The 27,925-nt window shown below is 59.3% G+C and overlaps 3 protein-coding genes and 1 pseudogene across 3 annotated transcripts; 2 read left to right on the forward strand and 2 right to left on the reverse strand.

Annotated features, from left to right (window-relative positions):
• Positions 1 to 440: 440 nt before the first annotated feature.
• Positions 441 to 6,961, forward strand: SHD (Src homology 2 domain containing transforming protein D). Its single transcript, XM_060629887.3, has 7 exons — positions 441 to 772; positions 1,816 to 2,167; positions 3,135 to 3,240; positions 3,334 to 3,522; positions 4,523 to 4,646; positions 5,521 to 5,640; positions 6,574 to 6,961. The coding sequence occupies exons 2-7, from the start codon at positions 1,871 to 1,873 to the stop codon at positions 6,758 to 6,760; spliced, it is 1,023 nt and encodes a 340-aa protein (XP_060485870.1). The 5' UTR covers positions 441 to 772; positions 1,816 to 1,870; the 3' UTR covers positions 6,761 to 6,961.
• Positions 6,962 to 7,626: 665 nt separating this feature from the next.
• TMIGD2 (transmembrane and immunoglobulin domain containing 2) lies at positions 7,627 to 15,997 on the reverse strand. Its single transcript, XM_081790582.1, has 6 exons — positions 15,916 to 15,997; positions 10,857 to 11,130; positions 9,187 to 9,284; positions 8,516 to 8,572; positions 8,239 to 8,418; positions 7,627 to 8,009 (listed from the first exon to the last, which is right to left on the reverse strand). Exons 1-6 carry the CDS (start codon positions 15,995 to 15,997, stop codon positions 7,627 to 7,629), a joined length of 1,074 nt encoding a protein of 357 aa, XP_081646708.1.
• FSD1 (fibronectin type III and SPRY domain containing 1) lies at positions 15,877 to 27,847 on the forward strand. The gene is made up of 13 exons (XM_060629870.3): positions 15,877 to 16,296; positions 17,238 to 17,333; positions 17,551 to 17,682; positions 18,447 to 18,548; positions 19,343 to 19,365; positions 19,543 to 19,664; positions 20,729 to 20,938; positions 23,973 to 24,071; positions 24,857 to 25,016; positions 25,550 to 25,629; positions 26,881 to 27,132; positions 27,234 to 27,322; positions 27,429 to 27,847. The coding sequence occupies exons 1-13, from the start codon at positions 16,282 to 16,284 to the stop codon at positions 27,537 to 27,539; spliced, it is 1,491 nt and encodes a 496-aa protein (XP_060485853.2). The 5' UTR covers positions 15,877 to 16,281; the 3' UTR covers positions 27,540 to 27,847.
• Positions 22,494 to 22,592, reverse strand: LOC132679963 (U6 spliceosomal RNA; annotated as a pseudogene).
• Positions 27,848 to 27,925: the final 78 nt, after the last annotated feature.

A 27,925-nucleotide genomic window follows, 5' to 3' on the forward strand; every position in this document is an offset into this window, starting at 1 on the left:
TTAGAAGCCCCACTTTTCAAACCAGGAAAGCAAGGCACAGACAGCATAGACCTTGCTCGACCCACTGTCGTTCTCCAGGGGCATTTTCAACTGTCAGCTCCGGACTTCTCTCTGATCCTCCCCACCCCCCTCCCAGCCACAGGCACCTGCCCGCCCTGGGGGAGGGGGGCACTGGGAGAAGGGAACCTGGAGTCCCATTCTTCCCGATCACCCCTCTCTTCCTTCAGCATTAGCGGGAGCTGAGCAAGCCCCCTTGTGAGGAAAGAAAAGGCCTGTTTGCTCTGGAATTGGCCAGCAGCACACCTCTCTGCTCCCCTTGCCCCAGACCTCTTAGCGTCCTCACCAACCCCCCCTCCCCGCCCCGCACCCCCCCTCCTGGCCCCCGACAGCCAGCAGCTGCCAACAGGCAGCCAGGCCAGGCGAGACCCCTCTCGTCTCCGTCCCCCTCCCTGCCTCCACCCCCAGAAGCCACAAAGGGACAGATGCTGAGGACACGCGCCAGGCACAGATAGCATCTCCCTTCCCACGGCCAGCTGCCCCAGCCCCCTTCCCCCAGGCTGCGATTGGTCCCCTGGGGTGGGGGGTGCAGAGAAGCGTCCTCTTGGGAAGGGGACGCCAGGCCCCCGTCCCTTCCCGTCGCCCCTCGCCTGCTTCCGCGGCATCAATATCAATTTCAGTCAGTGACCTCTGGAACAGTCTGCTGGTCAGTTGCGCCGCCAGAGGCTGGCTCAATTTCAACCCTCAACGGTGGTGGCTCTCACCCCCTCTGCCGGTCAGTTTCACCCCTTCTCGCGGCCAAATCCAGACCCCCGTCTCCCGGCCAATTTCCACCTCGCCTCCTCTCCGCGCCCCCCCGCTCCCCGCCCCGTCCCCCGCCTCTGCACCTCTCGCTCTCGTGAGCAAGGTCAGTCCCGTCTGTTCCCACCTCCCGCGCTCCACGCTCGCTCCTGCCAGCCGCGGTCCTCCGGGTCAGTGTCCAGCTGCCGCGGCCTCGGCCCCGCGACTCCCGCCCCGCACCCCCCCTCCCAGCGCGGGCAGCGGCTCCCCTCCCCTCCCAGAACAGCTGAAGGTCTCAGTCACCTCGGAGGGGGGCGCAGGGGGAGCGGAGGGGGCGGGGGAAGCCGCGGAGGGGGAGGCGGGGAAGCCTTGACGTCGCTGCCCGGGACGCGGCTGGGGGCCGGCAGGGGCTGGGGCGTCCGCCCGCGCGCCCCCTCCCCAAAGTCCCACCTCCCGGCCGCGGCGGGTAAAGTCTCTCCGAAAGCGTGAAGGGGGATTGGAGGAGGTTTTATTTCCCTTTGTGCCGGCGGCTGGGGTGGGATCGAGGCGGCCGGGCCGGGGGCCGCGGGACCCGGGCTCCCCCCGGAGCGGAGACGAGCGCAACAAAGGATGCGCCGCGCGGAGGTCACCGTCCCCGTGGCCCAACTTTGCGCGCGGCGCCCGCGCCCCGGGGGAGCCCGCCCGCTGCGCTGAGCACCCAGGCGTCCGGGCTGAGCCGGGGCTGGGGGCGCCCGCGGGCGGCGCTGGCCCCGACCCCAGACCCCAGAAGGGAATCCCGGAGCTTCCCGGAGGCGGCGGGCGGCCGAGCGGCGCACGGGAACCGCGCTTCCCGCGGAAACTCCGCGCGCTTCCGCGGATGCCCCTCGCCCTGGCCCGGCCACCCGGCGCTCGGCGTTCAGGGCCCTGCGGGGCGCCCCCTTTCCGCGCCGTCCTTGCGGAGCCGGGCTAAGGTGGACTTTTGCTCTCCTTCCTCCTCTTCCTCCTCCTCCCCCCCACCCGTCTCCTCCCCCATCCTCCCCGGGAACTCTTCGGAGAAAGGGGGCATGTGGGTCCCCCTCTGACCGTGGCCAGGTTTGGCGTGACACACGCACAAATGGCCAAGTGGCTACGCGACTACCTGAGCTTTGGCGGTCGGAGGCCCCCTCCGCAGCCGCCCACCCCCGACTACACGGAGAGCGACATCCTGAGGGCCTACCGGGAACAGAAGAATCTGGACTTCGAGGACCCCTATGAGGACTCGGAGAGCCGCCTGGAGTCGGACCCCGCCGGCGCCGGGGACTCCAAGGGCCTCGGAGACGCCAAGTACGACTCTCCCAAGCACCGGCTCATCAAGGTGGAAGCTGCAGACATGGCCAGAGCCAAGGTCTTGCTGGGCAGCCCCGGGGAAGAGGTGCGTGGCTGAGTCCCAGAGGTGGGGTGGCCCCAGGAGACCGCGGGGCCGGGAGGGCCAGGCTGGGCTGCCTGGATTTGGGGAAGCTTGTTTCATGGGGAGGCCAGGGCCCCAGCCAGGCCCTCCTCAGTCCTCCACCTGCTGAATGGAGTTTGATATCTGTGCCTTCCCGGTGCACGGCGCTGGTGGTCCCACTGCCTCTCTGGCCCCGCTTTGTCCCCCTGTCCTCCTGTCCCCTGCTCACACCTCTCGTCCTCTCCCCCCCAGCTCCCCAAACAGATCCGAGGGGGTCACCGCCGCACCGCCCTGCCGAGCCCTGGGACATCCTCACCACTATAAGTGCCCCTCCTCCGCTATTTTCCCATTTCACAGAAGTAGACACTGAGGCTCACAGAAGCATCTGGCCCAAGGTTGCAGGGCCCTAGCTCAGTAGAACTTGACCCAGACCTGCCTCCAATGCCCATGCTTTTTTCAGTATTTTCCCTAGAGGATGAGGGAGCCGGCCCAAACCCTCCGTGGAGACCGAGAAGGATTTGAGGAGGGTTGCCAGAGACTGTGTGAAGAGCCCAGTGGTTTAAGAGCACAGAGAGAGGAAGGAGGGGGCGGGGATTCCGGGAAGCAGACGACCCTGCTTCCTACTCGCCTGCTGTGTGACCCTTAGCAAGTCACTTACCCTCTCTGTGCCTTGCTTTCCTCATCTGACAAGCATTAACAATTATTGAAGGAGGGAGGCAGGGCTGTGTGTCAGAGTCAGAACTGCAGGGAGGCAGAGAGGAGGAGAAGCTGGCGTCTGTGCACAAATCCTGGTGGGTAGGTGGAGAGGACTCCCAACCCCGGCGAAAATGAGCCGCGTGGAGCGGAAGGGTTAGATGATTCAGAGAGGGGCGCCATCCCTCCAGAGGGGGTGTCCGCCGCTGGGCTCAGTCTCCCCACTCCCCTCGGGCCACTTCCTTACTTCTCTCTCCAGTCGGAACTCGACACCGAGTACTCAGACCCCTTCGATGCCCAGCCTCATCCGCCACCTTCAGATGATGGCTACATGGAGCCCTACGATGCCCAGAGGGCCGTGAGCGGTGAGTGGGCGGGGGGGGGGGGGTGAGAGTTTGGGGACAGGTGGCAGGGTCCCTGGTGGGTGCGGGCACTGACCAGTGTTCTCGGCCTCCCAGAACTGCCGTGCAAGGGGGTGCAGCTGTATGACACCCCCTATGAGGAGCAGGACCGAGAGGCAGGAGATGGGCCCCCTTCTGGAAGGAGACCTCGCCAGAGCCGGCTGCCTCAGGAGGATGAGCGGCCAGCGGATGAGTATGACCAGCCCTGGGAGTGGAAGAAAGACCACATCTCCAAGGCGTTTGCAGGTGCCCCTCCGACCCAGGCCTTGACCTTCCACGGGCCCTGAATGTCCTTACCCTTCCATTTCTTGATCTGGTCTTTTCCCCCTGCTTCAACGTACAAAATAGACCCCAGTCGCCTGCCGCCGTGATAGTTTACTCATTCTCACTGAAGTGTGCAGGACTGATAACCATACATTTCTCTTCCTAGGAGAACTTGTATCTTCTTTGGGAGCAGAAACATCGTTAGAGGGCGATGGAACCGACTCTTTATCCTCAGTGTTGTGCAGGGATAGGCTAGGCCTGGGTTTATGTCACTCGCTTGAGACTTTATCTTTCAGTCTCAGTTGCCTTACCCCTCAAACGGGGGTCATTCTGGCACCTACAGAACAGGGCGCGTGCGAAGTGAGTGGTAGAAAGTGCTGTTGGGGGAGAGGGTAGCATTTCTTAGTAACTGTCATTAGGTGGGCTTGGGGTCAGGTCCTGAGTGGGGGAAGCATGGCCAAGTCTCTGACCTCAGTTTCCTCTTCTGTAAAGAGGGTAACCGTACGGTCAGCTTTAAGAAATAAAATAACGTGGGCCAGAGAGAGTTGTGCAAACCCAGCTTGGCCCCAGAAGTTGTGTGACCTGAGGGACGCTGGGGCTCAGTGCCTCACTCTACCTGTCCATGTCTGGGTGGGGGCGGGGCTCTAGGCTCCAGGACTTGGCCAGAATCTACAGAATGACCACCCCTCCCCTCTAGCCCCGCCCCTTGCTCTCGGATTGGTCCCTTGTGGAGCTGCCCCGCCCCTGCAAGCCAGCACACCTGAGTGACCACACCCCTTTCTTCTGAAGGCCGATTGGTTGCTCCTGCGCCAATCCTGCCCCAGCCCTTAAGCCCGGCCCCACCTACTGGGGACTCTGATAGGTTGCCCAAGCTGGCACCGCCTCCCTACTGAGAGTGCATTGGCTTGCCCCGGTCCCGCCCCTCCCGGGTGGGGGTTGGACTTAACCGTTTCCTCTCTAACCCTCCCCCTCCCCCCTCCAGTGCAGTTTGACGGCCCGGAGTGGGAAAGGACCCCAGGCTCGGCCAAAGAGCTCCGGAAACCCGCACCCAGAAGCCCCCAGCCCGCAGAGCGCGTGGACCCAGCCCTGCCCCTGGAGAAACAGCCGTGAGTGGGAAAGCTCCAGTTGGAGGACCCTCCCCATCCCGTACCAGCTGCAGATTCCTGGGACTCATTCGTTCACTTCAGTTCTTTCCTCTGCCCGTCTTCGCTGGGGACCGGAGCCTGCCCCCGTGACAGACACCTAGCTAGGCCATTCCCCCTGGCATCAGATTCTGGGTTCACGTCTCTGCCCTGCGTCTCTTGGCTGTGCAGCTTTGGGCAAGTCGCTTAACCTCTAGGTGCGCGAGCTGGGGGAGTCCGGGTCCTTTCTGTGCCTCTGCAGCCTAGCGGTTCCTCCGGGAAGTCCCTGACAGCCCGCCGAGTCCAGCCCTGAGGGCACCAGCCTGCGTGTTTGTCACGGTTGTTCCCAAACCGTGACACAGAACTGACTGGTGAAGAAGGGGGCACCGGGGGAGAAGGGTCTTTCTATGCAAACAACCGCCGAGTCTGTTGGGCGCTCGTCTGCCTTTGAGCCCCCGGCTCGCAACCGCTAACCTCTCCCTGAGCACATTGCAGGGAAATATTCGGGAAAGGTTGCTACAGGTGGGTGGGGATACGGGATGTGGCAAGTCTCGTGAAAGCCCCACGCAAGTGGTTCAGTTTGAGGGATTAGGGAAGGGGACACAGGACACTGGGGACCTCCTGGGGAGGCTGTAGAGATCAAGGTCAGGTGTATCTGTTGAACTGGGGGGAGCGGCTCCCCGTGGACCTGGGCTCAGCTGCCTGGAAACCAGGCCCCCCCTGAGAAACCCCGGGGGGAATTTTTGTCACTTGTTTGCCTGGAGGTCACAAGTCCCTGAATCGGCTGTGCCTGCACCAGGCCCCAGGGTGCGTTTGAAGGGGGATGACCCTTGAGGAGACATCTGTCCCCACCCCCTAGGTGGTTCCACGGCCCACTGAGCCGGGCCGATGCCGAGAGCCTCCTGTCGCTCTGCAAGGAAGGCAGCTACCTCGTGCGGCTCAGCGAGACCAGTCCCCAAGACTGCTCCCTGTCCCTCAGGTGAGACCCCAGCCCCCCTGGAGGGACCGAGGGTCGCAGAACTGCCCGCCTCTGGCTTTCGGGTTAATTCGGTGGCAGCCAAGCCTGGCGCCAGCAGCCAGTGGGCGGGGCTTTCGGGGCTGTGGGGGGTGGGGGAGGGCGGGAGTCAGGAAAGTGGAGGGGATTTATGGGACCAGTGGGGCGGGCCTTGTAGGGCCAGAGGGCGTGGTCTCCAGTAAATCTAGGATGCGGGTGAGATGTTTCCTTTATTTTTTTTAAGTTTATTTATTTTGAGAGAGAGAAAGAGAGAGAGAGAGCAAGCGGGGGAGGGGCAGAGAGAGAAAAATGAGAGAATCCCAAGCAGGCTCCAACGAGGGGCTCGAGCTCACGAGCTGTGAGATCACGACCTGAGCCGAAATCGACTCGCAGCTCAACCGCCTGGGCCACCCGGGCGCCCCCAGACCTTTCCTTCCAACTCCTCCAGTCCAAAAGTTGAATTGTATCCGTTTGTGTTCATCGGGGCCAGACTCTCCCAGTGGCCCTTATGGGCATTTCAGTTGGAGATCCCGACTCTACGTGCGTCTCTAAGATTCTAAGTGTGTCGGATTATAACAAGCCCCCAAACTCTGCTGGGCATCCGAGCGTGAGATCCCTAAAAGAACAAGGTTGAAGAGAGCTTGGAGAATAGGTTTCAATCCTGCCCCTGCCACGAGCGCTTCCTTCATGCTAAGGATACAATGATTCTGAGGTTCAAGGTCATTCCATTGGGCAGACAGTTTAGAAAGGAGAGGGACCCCCGACTGAAGGTTAAGCGGTAGGGAGCCCCGGAAGGGTAGGGCACGGGCTCAGAAGGTTTGGAGAAAAAGCGCAGCCTGTGTTCCAGCCTGCCTTTAGGCTCGCAGGGCCTGAGCAGGTCTGGGGTGATCAAGGCGCTCTGCGATGCCTGTCCCCCAGGGGCAGCCAGGGCTTCCTGCACCTGAAGTTCGCACGGACCCGAGAGAACCAGTTCGTGCTGGGTCAGCACAGCGGCCCCTTCGCCAGCGTCCCGGAGCTGGTCCTGCATTACAGCTCCCGGCCGCTGCCCGTGCAGGGCGCTGAGCACCTGGCCCTACTGTACCCGGTGGTCGTGCAGACGCCCTGAGCCCAGGAGCTTCAGCCCCTGCCCTGCACCGCGAGGGCCCAGAGTCGCTGCTGGAGGGAAGCCGGAGGGAGACGCTCGCTGCCCCTCCAAGCCCTGGGCCTTCATCGGGGCCGCTTCTTGACCCTCTCCCGGGGTCTAGGGTACAGAACTGCGTCTCCCAGCCTTCCTCTGGCCTGGAAAATAAATAAGTTATTGTGCGTTTCAAGTGTCCTTTCTGGGAGGCGGGGATCCCGGCCCCAGGGAAAGAAGGGAGACGGGTCTCCCCCACCCCGGCTGGGGGATGGACCACAACTAAGAAGGCTTGAGGGAAACAGGGAGAGTGAGTATGAAGTCAGATGAAAACCCGGAGAGAGCCGATCCCGGGCAGATACAAAGATGGAGAAACCGAGGGAGGGGGGGGAGGCTCTCAGGCCAGCCCTGCCCCCACCCGGCCCCTCCTTTCCGCCGGGGCGGGCAGCCGTGGCCCGGATGCTGCTGCGAATGGACATCTGTCCCCATGGAAACAGCAGAAATGGGGGAGGGGAGCCGGTCCCAGCTGGTGTCACTTCAAGGTGACAGTGGAGCCAGAGCCCCCGGGGGCTGATAAATTCCAGGGACCCCCATGTCCCGCCTCGCCATCCATCTCCAAGCCTACCCAGGGAGGGCGGTGCCTCCGGCTCAAGGCGCCCGGTAGAGGTTGGGGGCATCACTTCTCTGCTAATTGGACGTGACCCTCCAAGGATAAGAGGAGGGAGCTGGCCTGTCATCACAGAGCCCCCTCACCACAGCGGACCCCTCCAGGCGTCCTGGGGCTCAGGGGCCCCCAGACGACCGCTCCGATATCTTTAACGCTCCCCAAGTCACCACAAAATCTGCCTTTCCTTTCTTTATGAGCCTTTGAGTGCCCACAGGGCGAGGGAGGAATCCAGCCTCCTTGTGAGGACACGGGTCTTGGGCTGTGCGGCTGGGCTCCCCGACCCCTTCTGGAAATCAGTCACATTTTCACGTGGCCACTGGCGGGGGGGGGGGGGGGGGGTGTCTTTTCTGGGTTCCGATCCCTCTTCAAGGAGCCCTCTTGGCTTCTGCTGCCCAGAGGGGCGTGGGTCAGGGGAGACACCGACTGTAGAGATGGGGGGACCCGGGCTGGGGCTGGGGCAAGGCTTCTGGGCCAAACGTGGCTGGGGGTCTGGGGGTCTGCGGGAAAGAGATCGAATAGACCCGTCTGGACCTCCGTGGGGATGTCCAGCACCTTCCCCTCCACTGGCCACGCCTCAGTCTTCTCTGGGCACCCCCGGGGCTGGTAGAGGACGTTACCCTAGAGAGGATCCCCTGCACGGGTGTGGGGGGGAGGGAGGGATGCCACAGACTAACAGGGGAAAATCCCAGGAGACCGCCTGGCTTTCTCCAGCCTTCCTCCGCTTCTGCAGAACACGAGTGTTGGGGGCCAGACTTCTCCCTTTATTCTCCGTCTCTCCCCCCAACCCCGCAGCCCCACCCGCGCTCCTTCCAGAAGGGGCAGGTGGGGCGCCCGCCGCGGCCTCGCCAAGTAGCTGCAGTTCCCGCCTCCGCCACGCGGGGGCAGGGCCGCCGGCGGAAACCGCCCGCCGTCCTCCCGGCTACCTGCGCGGTTACCTGAGTCCCCGCGCCCGCGGCCACGGCCACGGCCACGGCCACGGCCCCTGCCACCGGCGGCGCGACCAGGAGTCCAGAAGAGGGGGTGGGCGGGGCGGGGCACAGGGGGCGGAGCTGGAGCCGGGACTCGCGGCGGGGGCTCACCTGGGTGGCTGGAGGTGTGGTTCGCGTTGGGCAGCAGGCGGTCTGCAGAGGAGGAACCTGCGTGTCGCGGGGGTGGGGGTGGGGGTGGGGGTGGCGGTGCTCACCTTCGGGTCCAGCCTCCACCCTTCAGGGTCACAGCCTCCCTACCCCACGTGGGACCTCACGATTCCTCCCCTCCTGGGTTTTGAGCTCAATCCTGGTGTCTAGCCTATTTTGCATACAAGGGAACTGGGTCTCAGCCCCGCTTTGAGCAAAAGTGTTGCTCACCTCAGCTCCCCTTTCTCTCTCTGTTTCGGGGTGGGGGGGGGCGAAAGAAAAAGAAAGGAAAGAAACGAAAGAAAAAGCTTACACTGGCCTGAACTTGTGAGTCTGGCCGAATGTAATCCACATAACAGATCGAAATAATCGCTGACGTTTCCTGAGGACTTATCATGTTCCAGACCCGGTAATAAACTCTGTAGATATGATTACTTCAAACTCACCTAACCTAACCCATCGCTGAGGAATCAGGCACAGAGGGGTCAAGTTACCTGCCCAAGGTCACACAGCAAGTGACCGGCCCAGTGGGGCTTTGTTTCCAGGGCTGTGTAATTGATGTGAACTCCAGCCAAAGTTGCTGCGACGAACATGAGGCCCAGTGCCCCCGACCTCTTCATCTTGTGTGTTCTCACACTGGAGTTGGTCCCTCCGGGCGGCCGAGAAGCTGTTCCAGAAGCCGTTCCGGGGTGGGGAAGCCAGCTGTAGGGAGCTGGACGCAGGCGTCACGTTACTAGAAGGTGGGGACAGGCAGGACAGCCTTAACGTACCGCCCTCCTGCCAAGGGGAGCGGAATGGGCATGGGGCCAGGAACTGAGCAGGCCGGGAGAGCAGGAGCCCTGGGTCAGCTTGAGTGTCCCTGCCCCGTGCAGGGCTTGGCCCAGAGCGAGGAGACCTGCAGAGTGGGGAGAACCTACGCGCTGGGCTCTCCAGAAAGCTGGCTGCACGTGCCTGGACACGTGTTAGCCTTCTCTGGGCCTCAGTTTTCTCATCTGTGACCGGAGGCAGCTGGCTTGACCGATCTGCGAGGTCCCTTCCAGCCTTGAGAGCCCATGGTTTTCCACCTGGATTCTAGAATTCCCTGCTCTTACACACTCTGAGACTGGAAAATCCTAAAAGCCTATGCAAAGTATCTAAGCTACTGCCGTGCTAAGATTCCAGAATCGTCTATTCCTTTATGTCAGTGTTTCCCAACCCGTTTTCATGATCAGCCTCCTGAAGAGCTTTTATTTTTGATTTTTAAGGTTTATTTATTTATCCTGATAAATTTTTTTAACATTTATTTATTTTTGAGAGACAGAGCATGAGCGGGGGAAGGGCAGAGGGAGAGGGAGTCACAGAATCAGAAGCAGACTCCAGGCTCCGAGCTGTCAGCACAGAGCCCCATGTGGGGCTCGAACCCATGAACTGTGAGATCATGACCTGAGCCGAAGTCGGATGCTCAACCGACTGAGCCACCCAGGCGCCCGTCTTGTATTTTTATTCATTTTTTTATTAAGTAATGTCTATGCCCGATGTGGGGCTTGAACTCACAACTCCAGGATCAAGAGTTGCATGCTCCGTGGGGCGCTCGTGCTGTCTCTCTCTCTCTCTCTCAAAAATAAATAAATACACTTTAAAAATTTAAAAAAAAAAAAAAAAAAAAAAAAGAGTCGCATGCACCACAGACTGAGCCGGCCAGGCGCCCCATCTGTATGTTGGATATACTTTAATAACACATTTTTAGAAAGATTCTGGGATTGTTTTTAATCTGAATTCCAGAACTATAAATATTCAAGAGTCTTTATGATTGCGATATTCTGGAAGAGGGCTCAGCAAACTGCAGACTGTGGACCAAATTAGGCCCCCTGCCTGTTTTTTGTTTTTTTTTTAAATAAAGTTTTATTGGAACCTAGGCCCGCACATTCACGCATGTCCAGTCTAGGGCTGCTTTCCGGCTACCACAGCAGCCGGGAGTGGTGGCAACAGAGAATGTCAGCTCCACAAGGCAGAAAATAATTACTCTTGACAGAGTTTTCTGAGTCCTGGTCTAGAATGATCCATTCCAGCATATTTTTGGTTCTGTGATTCTAGAATTTGATGTTCTTGAGTTTGCAAGGTCTCTGTAAGAATCCGATCTGAAGGATTTCGAATTTAGATTTCTAGGAGTTTGAGATTCTAGGGTCTTAAGATTCTGTAAGTCCCAAGGGCCCACATCTTCCCTCCACTTGCCTCCTACCTTTGTCGGCCACACGCTTCGTGCCATTGCCCTGAGCCATCTCCAACTCAGGAATCTCCACGGTCACCCAGCCCGTGTGGTCCCTGCTGTCGTTGAGGGTCCCGAGGTCCCCGCAGGTTGAGGTTGCCACGCGACTCCCAGGAAAGCTGCCACCGGGGCCCGCAGACCCCCAGGCTGAACCTGCCTTTGGTGACATGTGAGTCACACAAGAAGACACCGTCCTTCTTCCCCCCGACACGGAGCTGCTGCCCCCAGGCTTGGGACTGTACCACCTGGCGGGCCAAGGTCACCTGGCTGTCCTCCCTCACCTGCGGCAGTTTGGGACCCTGCTGCACACTGAGGCCTGCAGTTCCTTGCAGGACTAGGGGACACAAGATGTGAGTAAGGCCTTTCTGTGTGTGTGTGTGTGTGTGTGTGTGTGTGTTTATGGGACTTACTCTCTTAGCCCACACAGGTGACACTACATGATCTTTGCAGGGTCACTTCTCACTGAGGCACACCAATCCTGCCCCGTGTGTGCCGGGTCCTGTTCTGGACACCACAGACACAGGCACAGAGGTGACGGAGACAGACAACCATTCCTGCCATGGTGGAGCTGACAGAGAGAGAGACCCAGGAAGTCGTGCAGTGAGAATCACAATGGAGGATAAGGATGAGATGAGGGAGAATCTGGTTGTGGAGGGTGGTCTCGGAAGAGGTGATGTTTGGAATGGTAAGAAGTAGCCAGTCGTGTGGGAAGAAAGGGAAATAGGGAGGAAGAGCGCTCCAGGCAGAGGGCGCAGTCCATGCAAAGGTCCTGGGGCACGATCACTCCTGGGAGGTTAAAGGAAGAGTGAAGAGGCCCTTGGGGCCGGAACAGAGTGGGCGCGGGGGAGACAGGGTGGAAGCAGAATCAGAGAGGGGATGGCCTATACAAGGCTTTGGAGGCCGCAAGGTGGGGTCTGGCTGAGGTGGGCAGGTGGGCATGTGGAAAGCAGAGAAATTTGCTTTTTAATCTTTATTTTAACAGTTTATTTTGAGAGAGAGAGAGAGAGAGCACAAGTAGGGGAGGGGCAGAGAGAAGGAGAGACAGAATCCCCAGCAGATCTGCGCCATCAGGACGGAGCCCAATGCGGGATTTGAACCCGCATGAGATCATGACCTGAGCCAAGATCAAAGGTCGGACACTTAATAGACTGCCACCCGGGTGCCCCAGTTTGCTTTTTAATCTGAGTGTGATGGGAAAGCAGGGGAGCGGGGAGGAAACGGGGTTCAATTTAAGTGTTAAAAAGGTGGCCCTGACTGCCCTGGTTAAGGACAGAGTGTGGGCTGGGAGGATCAGGGCTGGCTGTGGGACGAGGGTCCAGGAGAGTGGCGTCAGGATCTGGACCCTGGGGAAAAGCAGACAGAATCTGAATAGATTTTGAAGGTTGCCCCCGGAAGGGCCGAAGAAGGACAGAATCAAGAGAGGGCGAGGTGGCCGATGGCCAAGGCTTTACCCTCAGGGACCGTGTGAATCAGGTGGCTTTCAGCCAATATGGAGGACACTGGCGGAGAAGCAGGGCTGGAGGAGAAGAGAAGGGTTTGCTTGGGGCCAGGAGAAGTCTGAGGTGCCCGTCAGACCCCCCTGGAATGTGTGCGTTTGCATCAAGTGCCTGGCCTTTGAGATGCCATGACAGCTGATGCTGGAGAGATGAAATCCGGGGAAAGGTGTTTCAGGTGGAAGGAACAGAAGGTGCAAAGGCCCAGAGGTGGGATCAACCTGGGCGTGTTGGGAAGGGAAAGAAAGGAAGAAAGGAAAAAAGGAAGAAAGAAGGAAAGGAAGGAGAAGGAAGGAAAGAAGAAAGAAAGAAAGAAAGAAAGAAAGAAAGAAAGAAAAGGAAGGAAGGAGGGAAGGAAGGAAGGAACAAAGAAAGAAAGAAAGAGAAAGAAAGAAAGAAAGAAAGAAAGAAAGAAAGAAAGAAAAGAAGGAAGAAAAGAAAGAAAGAAAAAAGAAAAGGAAGGAAGAAAGGAAGGAAACAAGGAAGGAAGGAGGGAAGGAAGGAAGGAAGGAAGAAAGAAAGAAAAGGAGGGAAGTGAGGAAGGAAGGAACAAAGAAAGAAAGAAAGAGAAAGAAAGAAAAGAAAGAAGAAAAGAAAAAAGAAAAGGAAGGAAGAAAGGAAGGAAACAAGGAAGGAAGAAGGAAGGAAGGAAGGAACAAAGAAAGAAAGAAAAGAAGAAGAGAAAGAAAGAAAGAGAAAGAAAGTAAGAAAGAAAGAGAAGGAAGGAAGAAAGAAAGAAAGAAAGGAAGAGGAAGAAAGAAAGAGAAGGAAGGAAGAAAGAAAGAAAGAGAAAGAAAGAAAAGAAAGAGAAGGAAGGAAAGAAGGGAGGAAGGAAGAAAAGAAAGAAAGAAAAACAAAAGGGAAAGAAAGAAAAAGAAAGAAAGAAGGAAGAAAGAAAGAAAAAAAAAGAAAGAAAGAGAAGGAAGAAAGAAAGAGAAAAGAAGAAAGAAAAGAAAGAGAAGGAAGGAAAGAAGGGAGGAAGGAAGGAAGAAAAGAAAGAGAAAGAAAGAAAGAGAAGGAAGGAAGGACAGAAGGAAGAAAGAAAAAAAGAGAAAGAAAGAAAAAGAGAAGGAAGGAGGGAGGGAAGGAAGGAAAGAAGGAAGGGAGGAACAAAGGAACAAAGAAAGAGAAAGAAAGAAAAAAAAGAAAGAAAGAGAAGGAAGGAAGGGAGGAAGGAAATAAAGAAAGAGAAGGAAGAAAGAAAGAAAGAAAGAAAGAAAGAAAGAAAGGGAAGGAAGGAAAGAAGGGAGGAAGGAAGGAAGGAAGAAAAGAATGAAAAAGAAAGAAAGAAAGAAAGAAAGAAGAAAGAAAGAAAGAGAAAGGAAGGAAGGGAGGAAGAAAGAAAAAAGAAAAAGAAAGAGAAAAAGAAAGAAGGAAGGAGGGAAGGAAGGAAAGAAGGAAGGGAGAAACAAAGGAACAAAGAAAGAGAGAAAGAGAAAAAAAGAAAGAAAAGAAAGAGAACAAAGGAAGGAAGGGAGGAAGGGAGGAAGAAAAGAAGAAAGAAAAAGAAAGAAGGAAAGAGAAAGGAAAGAAAGAAAGAGAGGAAGGGAGGGAGGAAGAAAGAAAAAAGAAAGAAAGAGAAAAGGAAGGGAGGAGGGAAGGAAGAAAGAAGGAAGGGAGAAACAAAGGAACAAAGAAAGAAAGAAAGAGAAAAAAAGAAAGAAAAGAAAGAAAGAGAACGAAGGAAGGGAGGAAGGAAGAAGAGAAAGCGAAAGAGAAAGAAAGAGAGAAGGAAAGAAAGAAGGAAAAGAAGAAAGAGAAGAAAGAAAGAGAAGGAAGGAAAGAAGGGAGGGAGGAAGGAAGAAAAGAAAGAAAGAAAAAGAAGGCAAGAGAAAGAAAGAAAGAAAGAAAGAAAGAAAGAAAGAAAGAAAGAAAGAAAAGCCAGCAGGCCAGCCAAGGGCAAGAAAGAGAACGCGCAGGAGTGTGTTGCTGAGAGACTGGTGTGCAGGGCGTGGTGTGAATGTTCTCCTAGGGCCCCACTCTGAGGATCCCTGCTAGAACCTTCAACCCTTGTTTTGTGATGTTTTTTGGTTCGTTTTTCTTGTTTGTTTTAAGTTTATATATGTATTTTGAGAGGGGGGCGGAGGGGCAGAGAGAGACAATCCCAGGCAGGCTCCGCATTGTCAGCGCATGAGTGGGGCTTGATCCCACGAACAGTGAGATCACGACCTGAGCCTAAATCGAGAGCCGGGTGCTTAATCAACAGCCCCCGGTCGCCCCGAACCTGCAACCCTTGGAAGGTTCTGCGTATCAGAGAGAAACAGGCCGTGTCTAGCAGAGCAGAGGGAGAGGTTTCCAGGGGTTCTGGGCCAGAGGGCAGGCCGCCGGGGTGATGGACAACAGGAAGGAGGGCAGGGGGGAGGGAGACCCCCGTCCTCACCCCAGAACTGCACCAGGAAGACCAGCGCTGTGCCCAGGGGCTCCATTCCTGGCCCATCGGGCACCCCCCCTTCTCCTGGCTGGTGCGCACCCCCCATTCAATTCGACAGACCTCTGGCCACAATCTCCGCCCCTGCCACAGGGGCAGATGTGACGCCCAGGCCAGGCGGTAGATGTCAGTCAGGTGACCCATGCTTCTTAGGGCTCCACTTCCTCCCGTCTGTTGCCTCAGTTTCCCCCAAGATTCGTTTGGTTATTTATTTATTTATAATCTGAAAGGCAGCACGTGTACGTGAATGGGATAATGCGTCCCAGTGAATGGAAATCTTTCTGGCAGATTCTATATAAGCACACCTGAGCCGGGGCGGGGGGACACATTGGAAGGTTAGGTGAGGTGGGGGGGGGGGCAGGGAGCAGGCAGGAGAAGCCTGAGCCTGGATTGAAGATCAGAATCCCAGCTTCAATTATTTTGCCCCCAAAATGTCGTCCTTTGAGGTTCAGAGGAATGGATTTGTGCTGAGGGTACCAGGTCCCCCAACAGGTACAGGGCGGGGGTGGGGGGGTTCCCCTGTCCCCATAGCTGGCGGAGAAGTTTGGGGGCCCAATTGAGGGGGTTCATAAGCCCTGAAATTTCTCCCAGCCCTACATCTGTCACTCGCCAGGGTGGGAGGAGGGGACAGGCCCTAGGCCTCAGTGTCTGGCTCCCGACCACAGTGTGACCTCTTTTTCAACCCGGAAAGAAGAGGGCCTGCGTGCGCCCCAGAATCGTTCCTGTCAACCACAGGATGGCCCCCGGCGGCGGCGGCGGCACTCTGACCACACTGTCGTAGCAGATACAGTGTCCCAGCCTCCCTGGCGCAGGCTGCCAGCCTCCCTTGGACTTTCTCAAACTCTACCCTTCCCCCCACCCTCTGCTGAGAGGCAATGCTGGAGATCCTGGGGAGATCTGGCCCCGGGCTGGCCGGGAAGACCAAGGTTGACACAGACATTCTTGGCCTTGTGGATTCCGGTCAGGCAGAGAGGCTGCTGGAGGCGGAGACGTGAGATGCCGGGGCTTTGCGGGATGTATAGGAGTTCGGCTATTTTTCTCGGAGACAGAAAGAAGGCATTGGCAGGAGACCATCCTCTCGGACCTTGGCGTGAGCAGTGAGGGGCCAGATCTCGCGGGAGGGGTGGGCATGGCCTTCCAGTTTGAGGAGCAGCCACGAAATTGCGTGGGTGCCCGAGTGCGGAGACTGAGGCACTACGGGGACGAAGGATGGGCTCGAGGTCACCACCCGAACCCAGGCAAGCTCCTTCCCAGTCCCGGGCTCTCGCCAGCTCCGTCATCGCTACCGGCGTCGGCCCCCGGCTCTGGGGGGGGGGGGGGGGGGGGTCCCGGCTCTCAGCGACCCCAGCGCAGGACTACGTTTCCCAGGCTGCCGCGGGGGCCGCGCCTGCGCGCTGCGGCCAGTGATGGAGCGCTGACGGGGGGCGCGGCGGCGGCGGCGGCGGCGGCGGCGGCGGGGAGGGCTCGGCGGGCCATTGGCTCGTGGTCGCGGCAAAGGCGGCTTGAGGACCAGAAGAGCGAGCGGGGCCCGCGGGCCGGGCCGGGGACGACCTGGGCCGCGGCCATGGAGGACCAGAGGGTAGGAGCGGGGCGGGGCGGGGCGGGGCGGGGCGGGGGTGGACCAGGGGAGGGGACCAGGTGCTGCCGCAGCGCCCCCCACCCCCACCCCCGCAGCTGCTCTGCGGCCGAGGCCCCACCCCCGCCGCCACCCCGCCGGGATCCAGCCCCCCAGTGCGGGACCCAGCACCCCACCCCACCCCCCCCCCCCCGCCGTCGCCCCGACCTCTCATCATCTTGGCCCGGGTCCAGGCGCATCCCCTCCAAGCCCCCCACCGGCGCCCAGCATCCCAGCCCCAGCCTGGCCCATCCCCCACGCCTTCCATGCGGACTGCGGACCAGGTGTCCGGTCTCTGCCCCGCCCCGCCCCTGAGGACGCCGCTCCGGCTCCGCACAGGTGATCCCACCGATCCCGCACCCCCAGAAGAGGGGCCAGGAGGGGGTCCCTCCCGTGGGAGGCCCGGGTCAGGGCTCCAGGCCCCAGCGGGATCCTCCCACGCGGCTTCTCTTCTCTCCGTCCCCTCCCCCAGACCTCCCTGCCCCGCTCCCCAGTGGCCTGGGCCCTCTGGCCCCGCGTTCCCGGGTTCCTCCTTTCTTCTTCCCGATCCCTGTTCCCAAGGTGGCCCCTCACCCCAGATCATGCCCCGCCCTCAGGTTGAAGGCTTTGTGCTGAGGCCGACCTGGCTCCGGCCCAGGGTCGGCGCCTTCCCCAGAGGCTCTTTTTGAGCCTCAGTTTCCTCCCCTGTCAAATGGGCACGTGCCAGGCGAGGGGAGGTAGGGCCAGAGCTTCGCCCAGGGCCTGCCTCACGGCGGTGCCCAAGCTCACTGGCACGGTGGCTCCCACATCTCCTGGATCCCAGGAAGGCGGAGTGGGGAGCCCCAAGTTTGGGGGGGGGGGGTGTGTGCCGGGCCTGGCCGAGGGGCTTACCGGCTTTGGCGTGTGCCTGCTTCGGGCGGGGGCAGGAGGCTCTGCGGAAGATCATCACCACGCTGGCTGTGAAGAATGAAGAGATTCAAAGCTTCATCTACTCCCTCAAGCAAATGCTGCTAAACGTGGAGGTGAGGAAGTCCCCTCTGCAGGAGGGACGGAAGGAGGTGGGGAGTTCGTGGGCCAGAAGGGCTGGGGGGGTGGGGGGCAGCCACGGGAGTTAGCCAGCCTGTTGCCGCCGATGCCCGTCGGACTGTGCCCGGCTGCCGCGTCCGGGCCTCCGTGTCCCCGTCTGAGCCTGGGCTTTGGCCGATCCTGGCCGTCCTGACCCCACAACCTCTCCCCAAGGCCAACTCCACCAAGGTGCAGGAAGACCTGGAGGCGGAGTTCCAGTCCCTCTTCTCCCTCCTGGAGGAGCTGAAGGAGGGCATGTTGATGAAGATCAAGCAGGACCGTGCCAGCCGCACCTACGAGCTGCAGGTGGGGGGGGGGGGGGCGCTCCGGACCGTCACCCAGACCCTACCCCCGCCCCCACTGCACCCCTCAGACTCAGCAGAGCCCAGCTGGCCTCAGGGTCTCCCTCCACACCTGCTCCTCCTCCCACACCGCCTCTTGGAGGTGCCCCCGAGTGTCTCCCGGATCCAGAACAGACACCCCAGTGGCCTTGGCCTCACCTCCTCTGCTTCCTGGCCTCTGCTCTGCCCCTTCCCTGGCCGTGATCCGTGTACCCACCTGCTCTCCCTCTCGGTCCCTGCTCCCACCCCCACCCCCTTCTCCTTCACCACATCCACGTCTGGCTGCTCCTCCCCTCCTGTCCTCACCCAACGCGTCCGATTTCTCAGCCCCTCCCACGGGTCCCCAGATCCGACAGCATCGCCTCTTGCCAGCCCCCCCACCCCTGCCACGTACAGCCCCTAGGGGGTCTGGGACTCTAACTGAGGCACCGGGGCTGCATCAGAACCTCCCGGACAACTTCCTAACATCCCAGATTTCCCAGCGTGGGAGAAGTTGGGGCCCCAAGGCTCAGGTGGGGTCTGGGCGTGTGAGTTTTCAAGAAAGGGATTCCCCAGCCGATTCGGCTGTGCTGCCCGGAGTGAGCCCCGATTTCCCTGCAGCCTCCCCACCCCCACAACCTGGAGTTGGAGAAAGGCGTGGTGTCCCCGATCCCACAAAGCGGGGGAGACCGCGAGGGTTTGGCGCAGTGGGGTGAGGTGTCTCTTCCCTCAATGCCATGCTACTCCTAGAACCAGCTGGCTGCCTGCACGCGGGCCCTGGAGAGCTCAGAGGAGCTTCTGGAGACGGCCAACCAGACCCTGCAGGCCACGGACAGCGAGGACTTCCCTCAGGTGGGCGCCTCCGAAGCCATACTGGTAGGACTACAAGCTAAAATATAGACACGCGGTTACATTTGCATTTCAGATCAACCGTGAGTGATTTTTTAGTATAAGTGTGGCCCGGGCAGCATTCAGAAGTATGTCCCAAAGAGCACATGGGATATACTTATACTAAAAAATTCTTCGCGGTTGAAGGCGCCTGGGGGGCTCGGTCGGTTGAGCATCCAACTCTTAATTTCGGCTCAGGTCATGATCTCGCGGTTCGTGAGATCGAATGCCACCCACATCGGGCTCTGTGCTGAAAGGGCAGAGCCTACTTTGGATTCTCTCTCTCCCTTTCTCCCTGCCCCTCCCCTGCTTGTGCTCTGTCTCTCCCTCCTCTCTCAAAATAAATAAACTGAAAAAAAATTTTTTTAACTTATTTGTGGTTGATCTGAAATTTAAATTTAATAATGAATAATTTTTGAAGATAATATATCCCATGAAATATTCAATATATGTCCCAAATATTGAATGGGGCCCATTTATACTAAAAAATCATTTTGTTTATCTGAAACGCAGAGGTAACTGGGCACCCTGCATTTTTATCTGCCAAATTGGCCAGCTGTATATACTGGGCACTGGGGGTGGGGGTAGGAGCCTGTCTTTGCCCCCTATCCCTTTGGGGCACAGCCAAGTGTTTCTGCCCGAGTGGTGGGGACTTTTTGCCAAGTGGCCCACTCTGGGCCTCAGTCTTCCTGTCTGTGTAGTGGCTTTCTGATTCAATGAAGACAACACTTTGAATTTTATTCCGTCCCTTTTTCTAGGCTGCCAAGCAAATCAAAGATGGGTAAGATGCCGGGATCTGGTTCCCACCCCAGTGCCCTGCCCCTGGTGTGAAGGTGGGGTCCCTTGGCCCAGCGCACTGAACCAGAACAAAGGGGACTGGGTCTCCCGCGCCCTCTGCAGAGGCCTGGGCCCTTTTGAGATGCCTGCCGGCAGGCTGCCTCTATCTTCCTCCCTGCAGTGTGACGATGGCGCCTGCCTTCCGGCTGTCGTTGAAAGCCAAGGTCAGCGACAACATGAGTCACCTCATGGTGGACTTTGCACAGGAGCGCAGGATGCTGCAGGCACTCAAGTTCCTACCTGGTGAGAGGGGAACTTTCTCCCGGCCTGGATTTCAGGGAAATGGCCCAGGAGTCTAGGGTAGCCTGAGAAAGGCTGGGGTAAACCTGGCGTTGAAATCCCCAAGGCACCGCTCCTGGAGGTAGAGCCCTGAGGATACCCTGCCTGTGTGGGTGGGGCCACGAGGAGGCCCGCCCCTGGGGGTGGGGCCACGAGGATACCCTGCCTGTGTGGGTGGGGCCACGAGGAGGCCTGCCCCTGGGGGTGGGGCCTTGAGGATACCCTGCCTGTGTGGGTGGGGCCACGAGGAGGCCCGCCCCTGGAGGTGGGGCCACGAGGATAACGTGCCTGTGTGGGTGGGGCCACGAGGAGGCCCGCCCCTGGAGGTGGGGCCACGAGGATATCCTGCCTGTGTGGGTGGGGCCACGAGGAGGCCTGCCCCTGTGGGTGGGGCCTTGAGGGTACCCTGCCTGTGTGGGTGGGGCCACGAGGAGGCCCGCCCCTGGGGGGGTGGGGCCACGAGGATACCCTGCCTGTGTGGGTGGGGCCACGAGGAGGCCCGCCTCTGGGAGTGGGGCCACGAGGATACCCTGCCTGTGTGGGTGGGGCCACGAGGAGGCCCGCCCCTGGGAGTGGGGCCACGAGGATACCCTGCCTCTGTGGGTGGGGCCACGAGGAGGCCCGCCCCTGGGAGTGGGGCCCTGATGATAACCCTGCCTGTGTGTGGGGGGCCATGAGGAAGCCCGCTCCTGGTGGCCCAGTCCTGAAAAGCCCTACCCACCTCCCATAAAGGCCGTGCCCCTATGAGAGAATTCTAGAAATTATCCTGAAATGGTGGTATTCTGAGAAGGCCCAGGCCTTTGTTGGCTGAACCCTGAGGAAGCTCTTCCCCACCACCCCACTCTGGTGAAACCCTGTGGAAGCTCCACCCCCAGGCCCCAGTGCCCGGAGGGGCCCCGCTCCCAAGGTTGGGCTCCAGAGGAGGCCCCCAAGAAGGCCTAAATGGCGGGTGAGGTTTCTGTAAGATCGCCCTTGCAGGCAAAGGACCTGACACCCCCCCTCCCCCCCCCCCCTCCCGTCCTGGACAGTGCCCAGCGCCCCTGTGATTGACCTGGCCGAGTCCCTGGTGGCAGACAACTGCGTGACCTTGGTGTGGCGCATGCCGGACGAGGACAGCAAGATCGACCACTACGTGCTGGAGTACAGGCGGACCAACTTCGAGGGCCCGCCCCGCCTCAAGGAGGAGCAGCCGTGGATGGTCATCGAGGGCATCCGGCAGACGGAGTACACCCTGACCGGTAAGCAGCTCAGCCCTGCTGCTGACACCCACCCCGCCCCCTACCCCCAGCCCCGTTGGGCTCAGCCCCCTCCGGGCTCCTTTTCCCCATCAACTGGGGGCCCCGCTGGGCTGATCAGGAGCAACGAAGCAATAATAATAAAAACGATATTGATGACAGGCACCGCGCCGTTTCCGGAGGGCTTACTATGTGCTAAATGTTTGCCCCACACGTAACGAACAACGGACACGCGTCTCACCGCCAGTTTACAGATGAGAGGACTGAGGCCCGGGGAGGCAAGGCGTTCCCCATCGGCGTCTCGCGTCTCCTATGCAGCGTTCATTCATTCATTTCCGGGCGTTGAGCGCCTGCCGGTGCTGCCCTTGCCCTAGTGAGCAAGACTGGCGACAGTCCCGCCCTGGAGCTGGCATCCTCCCAGCGTTGGGGGATTTCCTTGGCAGTCGTAAGAAAGCAGAAAGCGTGGGGATTCCCCCCAGCCGGAAGGGGAGTGTCTCCAGAAGGGTAAAATCGGGGGTCCCTGATGAGTTTCAGCAGCCGTCTGCTCGGGAGGAAATCCTCAGTGGCGGGGAGAGCCGTGCCCACAAGATAACTGTCGCTACAGCTCTTGGGCTGTAATCAGCCTGTTCTTTATCTGTAATTAGCATGCATGGTTACTAATGAGCATGCTAATTGCAGGAAAGAAAAGCCAGCAGCCAGCAAAAGGGCCTGAGAAGCTACTGGTTTATTATCCTTTGCAAGGGAATCAAAACAAACATATCTCACTCCCCCCCCCCACCCCCCCACCCCCCGGCTTTGTTTTTATTTTATTTATTTTATTTTTTTAAACACTTACTCATTCTGGAGAGACACAGAGAGGCAGCGCGTAAGTGGGGGAGGGGCAGGAGACGCAGAACCCGAAGCAGGATCCCCAGTAGCCGCTTCCGTAACTGTAGCTCGATATCTAAACCAAGGAACAGACAGGAGCCTCGTGGGTCCGCGTTTCGCTGGCGCTACGTGCCCTCGTCCGTGTGCGCGCGCGCGTGTGTACGCCCGTATGCGGTTTCGTCCCGTGTGCAAGTTCAGGTACCGGGCACCACGGTCAGCGTGGAGGTCTGTCGCCTCCCAGGCTTCCTGATGCGTCACCCCCTCGCCACCCCCCTCTTGTTGCCTTTTGCAACATTCCTAGTGAGTGCGTTCCGCAGGGCAGGACGTTGAATCCACTGAAAGGCGTGTGATGTCCATAGGGACGAATGCTCTCATCTAGGCACCGAACCCGTGTCGTCATTTGTCGTCTCCGTTGCTTGGACAAGTCGGGAGGGGTTTGGTTTAGCGTTTGGTATGTACATGCCTCGACTCATTGCGTCCTCATGTGACCCCTGCTTGGGATTGGGCATTGCGATTGCCAGTTTGCAGAATAGGAAACTGAGGCACACAGTGAGTCCAGACCGCCCATAGGCACATGGGTCCCAGGTTTCAGAAGCTGAGCCTTCTGGTTGGTAATCTCTGCTCTGGGGCAGTAGGTGGTGTTGCTGAGTAATGTACTGGGAAGGGGATCCAGACAAGGGGGAGACAGTCTGGGTGTGAGCCTTTTATGTCCGAATTTGCATGCCACCCTTCTGCAGGGGCCATGCTAACGTTCTCTATATCGTTCCAATTTTGTTTTATTTTTCTAAAGCTTATTTATTTTGAGACAGAGAGCTCAAGCAAGTGGGGGAGGGGCAGAGAGAGAGAGAGAGAGAGAGAGAGACAGAACCCCAAGCAGGCTCCACGCTGCCGGTGCAGAGCCCGACGCGGGGCTCGATCTCACGCACGGTGAGATCATGACCTGAGCCGAGGTCAGGAGTCAGCTGTTGCACCAACTGAGCCACCCAGGCACCCCTGGGTGATTCCACTTTTAGTCTCCATGCTGCTAAAGTGAGCACTGCGAGCCTTTGTGTCCGGAATTAAGTTAGGTTTGCGGAGAGAACAACATCTGTGGGGACAAGTGAGAGGAAGAATGGGCCAAAGGGGAGCTATGGGAGGTTTTAGAGCAGGGGGCGCTGAGTACTGTTTTGGATGATCAGAGGACGGGCGTCCCAGGGGGAACACTCAGGAGGCAACTGGGCATGCGGTCTGAGCCAGGGGTTGGGCAGTGGGTGCTCTGGTGGACGGATGGTGTCTGAGGTGCAAGAAGGGGACAGGGGCACGGTGACACGAATAAGAGCCCCAGACAGAGTCACCCTGACATTTAAGGGTGTTGAGGATGGAAGTACCTCCAAGAAGACCTAGGGAGAACAAACAGAGGGGGGAGCCAAGAGACGACAGTGCCGTGGCTGCCAAGGAGAGAATGTTCCAGGAGGGAAGGAGTGGTCAGCCAGGAGGTCCTGCGAGGTGGGGGACCGACAAAGGCCAGAGGAGGGAGAGTGAGCGAGGCAGCAGAGAAGGGGTGAGGGTGTAGACAGCTCTCCAAAGAGCTTTAGCTTGAGGGGAAGGACAACTGGGTAGCTGCTTTTTATTTTTGAAGACTGGAAGAAACGAACCCAAAAAGAAAGAAAGAAAGCGGGGGACATATCCTAGAAGTAGGGAATATCTTTAAGTAACCAGGCACGGGGAGATCGAGGGGTTCCAGCAAATCAAATGGCTCGTCCCCCTTTGTTCCCTGCCTTTGTTGCGTGTGGATGCGACATTCTGAAGGAGGCTTGCCAAATGCACTGACAGATTTTCCCTAGAGGAGCTTCCTCCCGGCTGACCAGCCTCAGACAGTAACTCTCTTCCCTATAATACCAGCCCAAAGTCCCAGGGAAGTTTCTGATTGGCCAGTTTGGGTCACGTGCCCATTCCTGAACCAATCGCTGTTACCGTGTCCCTAAGCATCCTGATTGGCCAGTCTGGATTGGAGGCGGAGCCAAGTACCCATAGTACCACAGGTAAATGAGGGCAAGGATGGTGTCTCAGGGATAAGATGTCGTTTGCAAGGTGCTCCTTAGAATGAGTACTGGGACCACCGTGGGACACAGGGACCTGTAGCCTTTTGCTCAAAGTGCACGCCACGTTGAGATCCCTCTGTTGCTCCTAGGTCTCAAGTTTGACATGAAATACATGAATTTCCGTGTGAAGGCCTGTAATAAGGCAGTTGCAGGCGAGTTCTCCGAGTCGGTGACCCTGGAGACACCAGGTGACTGGTTCCCACCCCTACCCTGGCTGTGACTCCATAACCCCTCGCCCTGGGGCCCCAGGTACTGGTGTGTAATAAGCATCTTCTAATTGAGGCTCCGTGACTCTTTTTGCTCTGGCTGCCAGGAAGCTCGGAGCTTAGTCCCCAGTAGCTTCCTTAACCTGAGTGTCTAATATACACCTGCCATGGTGTTTTGCTTTTGCAGTTGAGCCCATTATACCTGGATGGGTTTTATACTCTCTCTCTCTTTCACACACACACACACACACACACACACACACACCCTCCCTCTCTCTTTCTCTCTCCTAAAAAGTAGATAAGCGCTCTTAGAATTGGGGATGGGATATCAGTAGTGAAGCCCGAGCTTACTCTCCTGCAGCAACACCTTTGTGTGCTCTGTGAGGAGGACTTTCTAGAGTCTAGCCTAACTGTCGTGCTATAGCCCGGGCCCCTTCCTGTGATTACCCTCCAGCAGAAACACCACCAGTGCTTTGAAAATGGCTCCAGACCTAGGGGACCCTCAGGCAACAAGCCCTCAGCCTTCCCTCCCTTGGCCCTCGGCTCTGCCCCGTCTGTCTTTCTTGGTGTCCTGCTGCCTGTCGCTCTGTATCCGTCTGTCTCTGAGCCCGGCAACCTCTCGCGTTTTCTCTTAGTCCCTGCTGTCGCTCTCTGTTCTCCGTCCCTGTCACATGGTTTGTCTTGGTCACTGTCTGTCTCTCTGTCTCTCTCTCTGTGTCTCTCCGGGTTTCCCCATCTCTGTGACTCCCACGTCTGCCCGGCCCCAGCGTTCATGTTCCGCCTGGACGCGTCCACATCTCACCAGAACCTGCGGGTGGATGATCTCTCCGTGGAGTGGGACGCCATGGGCGGGAAGGTGCAGGACATCAAGGCTCGCGAGAAGGACGGCAAGGGGCGCACGGCGTCTCCCGTCAACTCCCCCGCCAGGTAGCCTGCCCCCTGGCCTCCCTGAGTTTCCGGTGGAGGAGGTCAAACGGGGCAGGGACACCCAGAGCCCAGCATGGTCAAGGCTGGGGTGGAAGGAGGGAGCCCGAGAAGGGAGAGGAGATTTGTTTTTATAATGTGTATTCATTTTCGGGGCGGGGGTGGGGGGAGGGGAGTGCGTGCAAGTAGGGGAGGGGCAGAGAGAGAGGGAGACAAAGGGTCTGAAGCGGGCCCTGCGCTGATGCGCAGACGCGGGGCTGGATCTCATGAACCGTGAGATCACGACCTGAACCGAAGTCAGATGCGTAACCGACTAGCCCAGGCGCCCCAAGAAGAGAGTTTTAACTGGGTTTTGACAGTTGAGTAGTTTTCCAGACGAGGAAGCGTGTTCTGGAAGGAGGGGCCCAGTACGTGAAAAGAACCAAGTCCTGGGAAGGACTGACAGAAAGACCGCGGCGGCCGGCGGGGGGGGGCCAGGGAAACCCTCCTGTGGGGACAGTAAGGGCTGCTCTGAGCCTTGTCCCTGTCACTCACAGAGGCGTGCCGTCTCCCAAGAGGATGCCCTCCGGTCGTGGGGGCCGGGATCGCTTCACGGCCGAGTCCTACACGGTGCTGGGTAAGGAGGGGCAAAGACAGGAGGGCAGAGGGGACACTCTGGGCAGGGCCCTGATGGTGGGGGGTGGGGGGTGGAGAGAACTCCTTTGCTTGGGGAAACTGAGGCAGCCACCAACAAAGCTTTCTGGGAATGGTTCCAATAATGTGGTGCTGGATGAATTGAGGACCGGCCGGGGGGAGGGGGGAGGGGGTGGGCTTCCTGGGGGTGGGGGGGGCAGAACTTGTGGAGGCTGTGGCCTGGAGGTCGGCCAGGGGGCGTCCTGGGGTCTGTGGAGTAGCTGGAAAGAATGGTCACCTACGGGGCAGCCGGGTTTGTGGGGGAGCCAGAGAGAGTCGCTGGTGTGGGAGACAGCGATGGAGTGAATGGGGCCCACGGAGGAACCAGGGTTCAGGGGGATCGTCGCTGTCCGGAAGGGGGCTCCCAGAAGAGGCTGGGCGGGGGGGCGGTGCAGGAGTCAGTGCGGTCAGTAGTACCCGGGCAGGGGCGGGGTTAGAGAGTAGCCGCGTCCTGGGGATAAGCCAAGACCTGAGGAGAAGCTGGGGTTCTGTGGAGGAGCTGGGTTTTCCCGAAAGCATCTGAGATTGGCGAGAGGTGGGGTCCGGGGAGGAAGCAGGGGGAGGGGTGGGGGTTCTGCAGAGTGGCTGACACCTGAGAGGGGGCTACGGGGCCTCTGGGAAGACGGAGCCCGGAGCCCGGTTGTGGTTGGGAAAGTAGCTGAGGTCGGGGAGGAGCTGAGACGGGAGAGGGCCGTGGGCCGTGAGGGAGGCGGGGGCAGGAGAGGATGTGCAGTCGGGCCTGGAGGAAGTTGGCCTCCACCAGGGGCTGGGGGTCCGGGGAGACCCTAGATTCACAGGGCAGTAGGAGAGGGGCCCGGCGCGCCGGCGAGACTCTGCGCTCCGGTGGGATTCGAGGCCCGCGGGAACACTTGGGAGTCCGCCAGGCGCAAGGGTTTGGGGGTGATCTGGCGTCGGAGAGAACTGAGGACCGAGGGGTGTCTGAACACGGGGAGGAATCGTCTGCTCTGGAGGAAGCTTCCAAGGCCTGGAAGTATCTGGAACGAGTAGCCTGCACCGGCAGAGAACCCGAAAGGATGAGCTGAGGCTTGGCGAGTATCCGGGCCCTCGGAGCATCTAGAGGAGGCGGCTGAGGCCCGGGGACGGCCCGGAAGCCGCGGCCGAGGACTGAGGGGTACCCAGGTGGCCGTCCCCTGGCGCAAGGCCCCCCGGGACCCGACTCCACCCCGCCCCACAGGGGACACGCTGATCGACGGCGGGGAGCATTACTGGGAGGTGCGCTTCGAGCCGGACAGCAAGGCGTTCGGCGTGGGGGTGGCCTACCGCAGCCTGGGCCGCTTCGAGCAGCTGGGCAAGACGGCCGCGTCCTGGTGCCTGCACGTCAACAACTGGTTGCAGGCCAGCTTCACCGCCAAGCACGCCAACAAGGCCAAGGTGCTGGACGCGCCCGTGCCCGACTGCCTGGGCGTGCACTGTGACTTCCACCAAGGTGACCCCCGCGCCCCGGGCCGCGTCCCCAGCCGCCTCTCCCCGTCCCGCCTCCGCCACGATCCCCTGATCGGTCCCCCTGTCGCTCTGCCTCCGTCCCAGGCCTCCTGTCCTTCTACAACGCCCGGACCAAACAGCTGCTGCACACTTTCAAGGCCAAGTTCACACAGCCACTGCTGCCCGCTTTCACGGTGAGAACCCTTCCGTGGCGGGGATCGGGGTGGGTGGGGGGGGGGGGTGGCGCCGGGTGCCGGCTTTGCTCCTGAGCCCGCCTGCCCCCCTCCCCCTGTGCCCCAGGTGTGGTGCGGTAGTTTCCAGGTGACGACGGGCCTGCAGGTCCCCAGCTCCGTGCGCTGCCTGCAGAAGCGGGGGAGTGCCACCAGCAGCTCCAACACCAGCCTCACCTAGGCGCCTGGACCGCCCGCCCCGCCCGGCTGATCCAGAGGGGGGCCCTCCCAGGCCTCGGGTGTTTCAGCCAGCACCCTTTCCTCTCTTGCTGCTTGGAGCCTTAACTCCTGCGGGGGTCACCACTGGGGATCGGCGGGCCCCGGGGCGGGCCCTCCTCCCCACCTCACGTCCTAATAAAGGTCAATCACTGGCCAGGCCGTGCTGATGGTCCTTTGGGGCTGGGTGGCACTGAGTGTGCCCCAAACCTTTCTGGACCTCGGCTTTCCTGGCTGTAAAATGGGCTTTTCTTGTAGGGCCGGGTGGCAGGTTTTGCTAAGAACCTGTGGGCAGGTTGTGGGCAGACGTCTACCAGACCCTCACTGCCTCCCGCCCCGCCCCCCCCCAGG

The sequence above is a fragment of the Panthera onca genome, chromosome A2 (genome assembly GCF_046562875.1).
Source record: "Panthera onca isolate mPanOnc1 chromosome A2, mPanOnc1 haplotype 2, whole genome shotgun sequence".
NCBI lineage: Eukaryota > Metazoa > Chordata > Mammalia > Carnivora > Felidae > Panthera > Panthera onca.

Bases quoted from the DNA above. Each gene is read 5' to 3' on its own strand.
- SHD (XM_060629887.3), top strand. From the start codon at position 1,871: ATGGCCAAGTGGCTACGCGACTACCTGAGCTTTGGCGGTCGGAGGCCC. The intron at 2,168-3,134 runs GTGCGTGGCTGA...TTCTCTCTCCAG, and splicing joins TGGGCAGCCCCGGGGAAGAG to TCGGAACTCGACACCGAGTA. The intron at 5,641-6,573 runs GTGAGACCCCAG...CCTGTCCCCCAG, and splicing joins GACTGCTCCCTGTCCCTCAG to GGGCAGCCAGGGCTTCCTGC.
- TMIGD2 (XM_081790582.1), bottom strand. From the start codon at position 15,997: ATGACGGAGCTGGCGAGAGCCCGGGACTGGGAAGGAGCTTGCCTGGGT. The intron at 8,573-9,186 runs GTGAGAACACAC...CGCGACACGCAG, and splicing joins CCGGAGGGACCAACTCCAGT to GTTCCTCCTCTGCAGACCGC. The intron at 8,010-8,238 runs GCGGGTGGGGCT...GAGAAGACTGAG, and splicing joins CTGCCCCTTCTGGAAGGAGC to GCGTGGCCAGTGGAGGGGAA.
- FSD1 (XM_060629870.3), top strand. The intron at 17,334-17,550 runs GTGAGGAAGTCC...CCTCTCCCCAAG, and splicing joins AAATGCTGCTAAACGTGGAG to GCCAACTCCACCAAGGTGCA. The intron at 27,133-27,233 runs GTGACCCCCGCG...CCTCCGTCCCAG, and splicing joins GCACTGTGACTTCCACCAAG to GCCTCCTGTCCTTCTACAAC.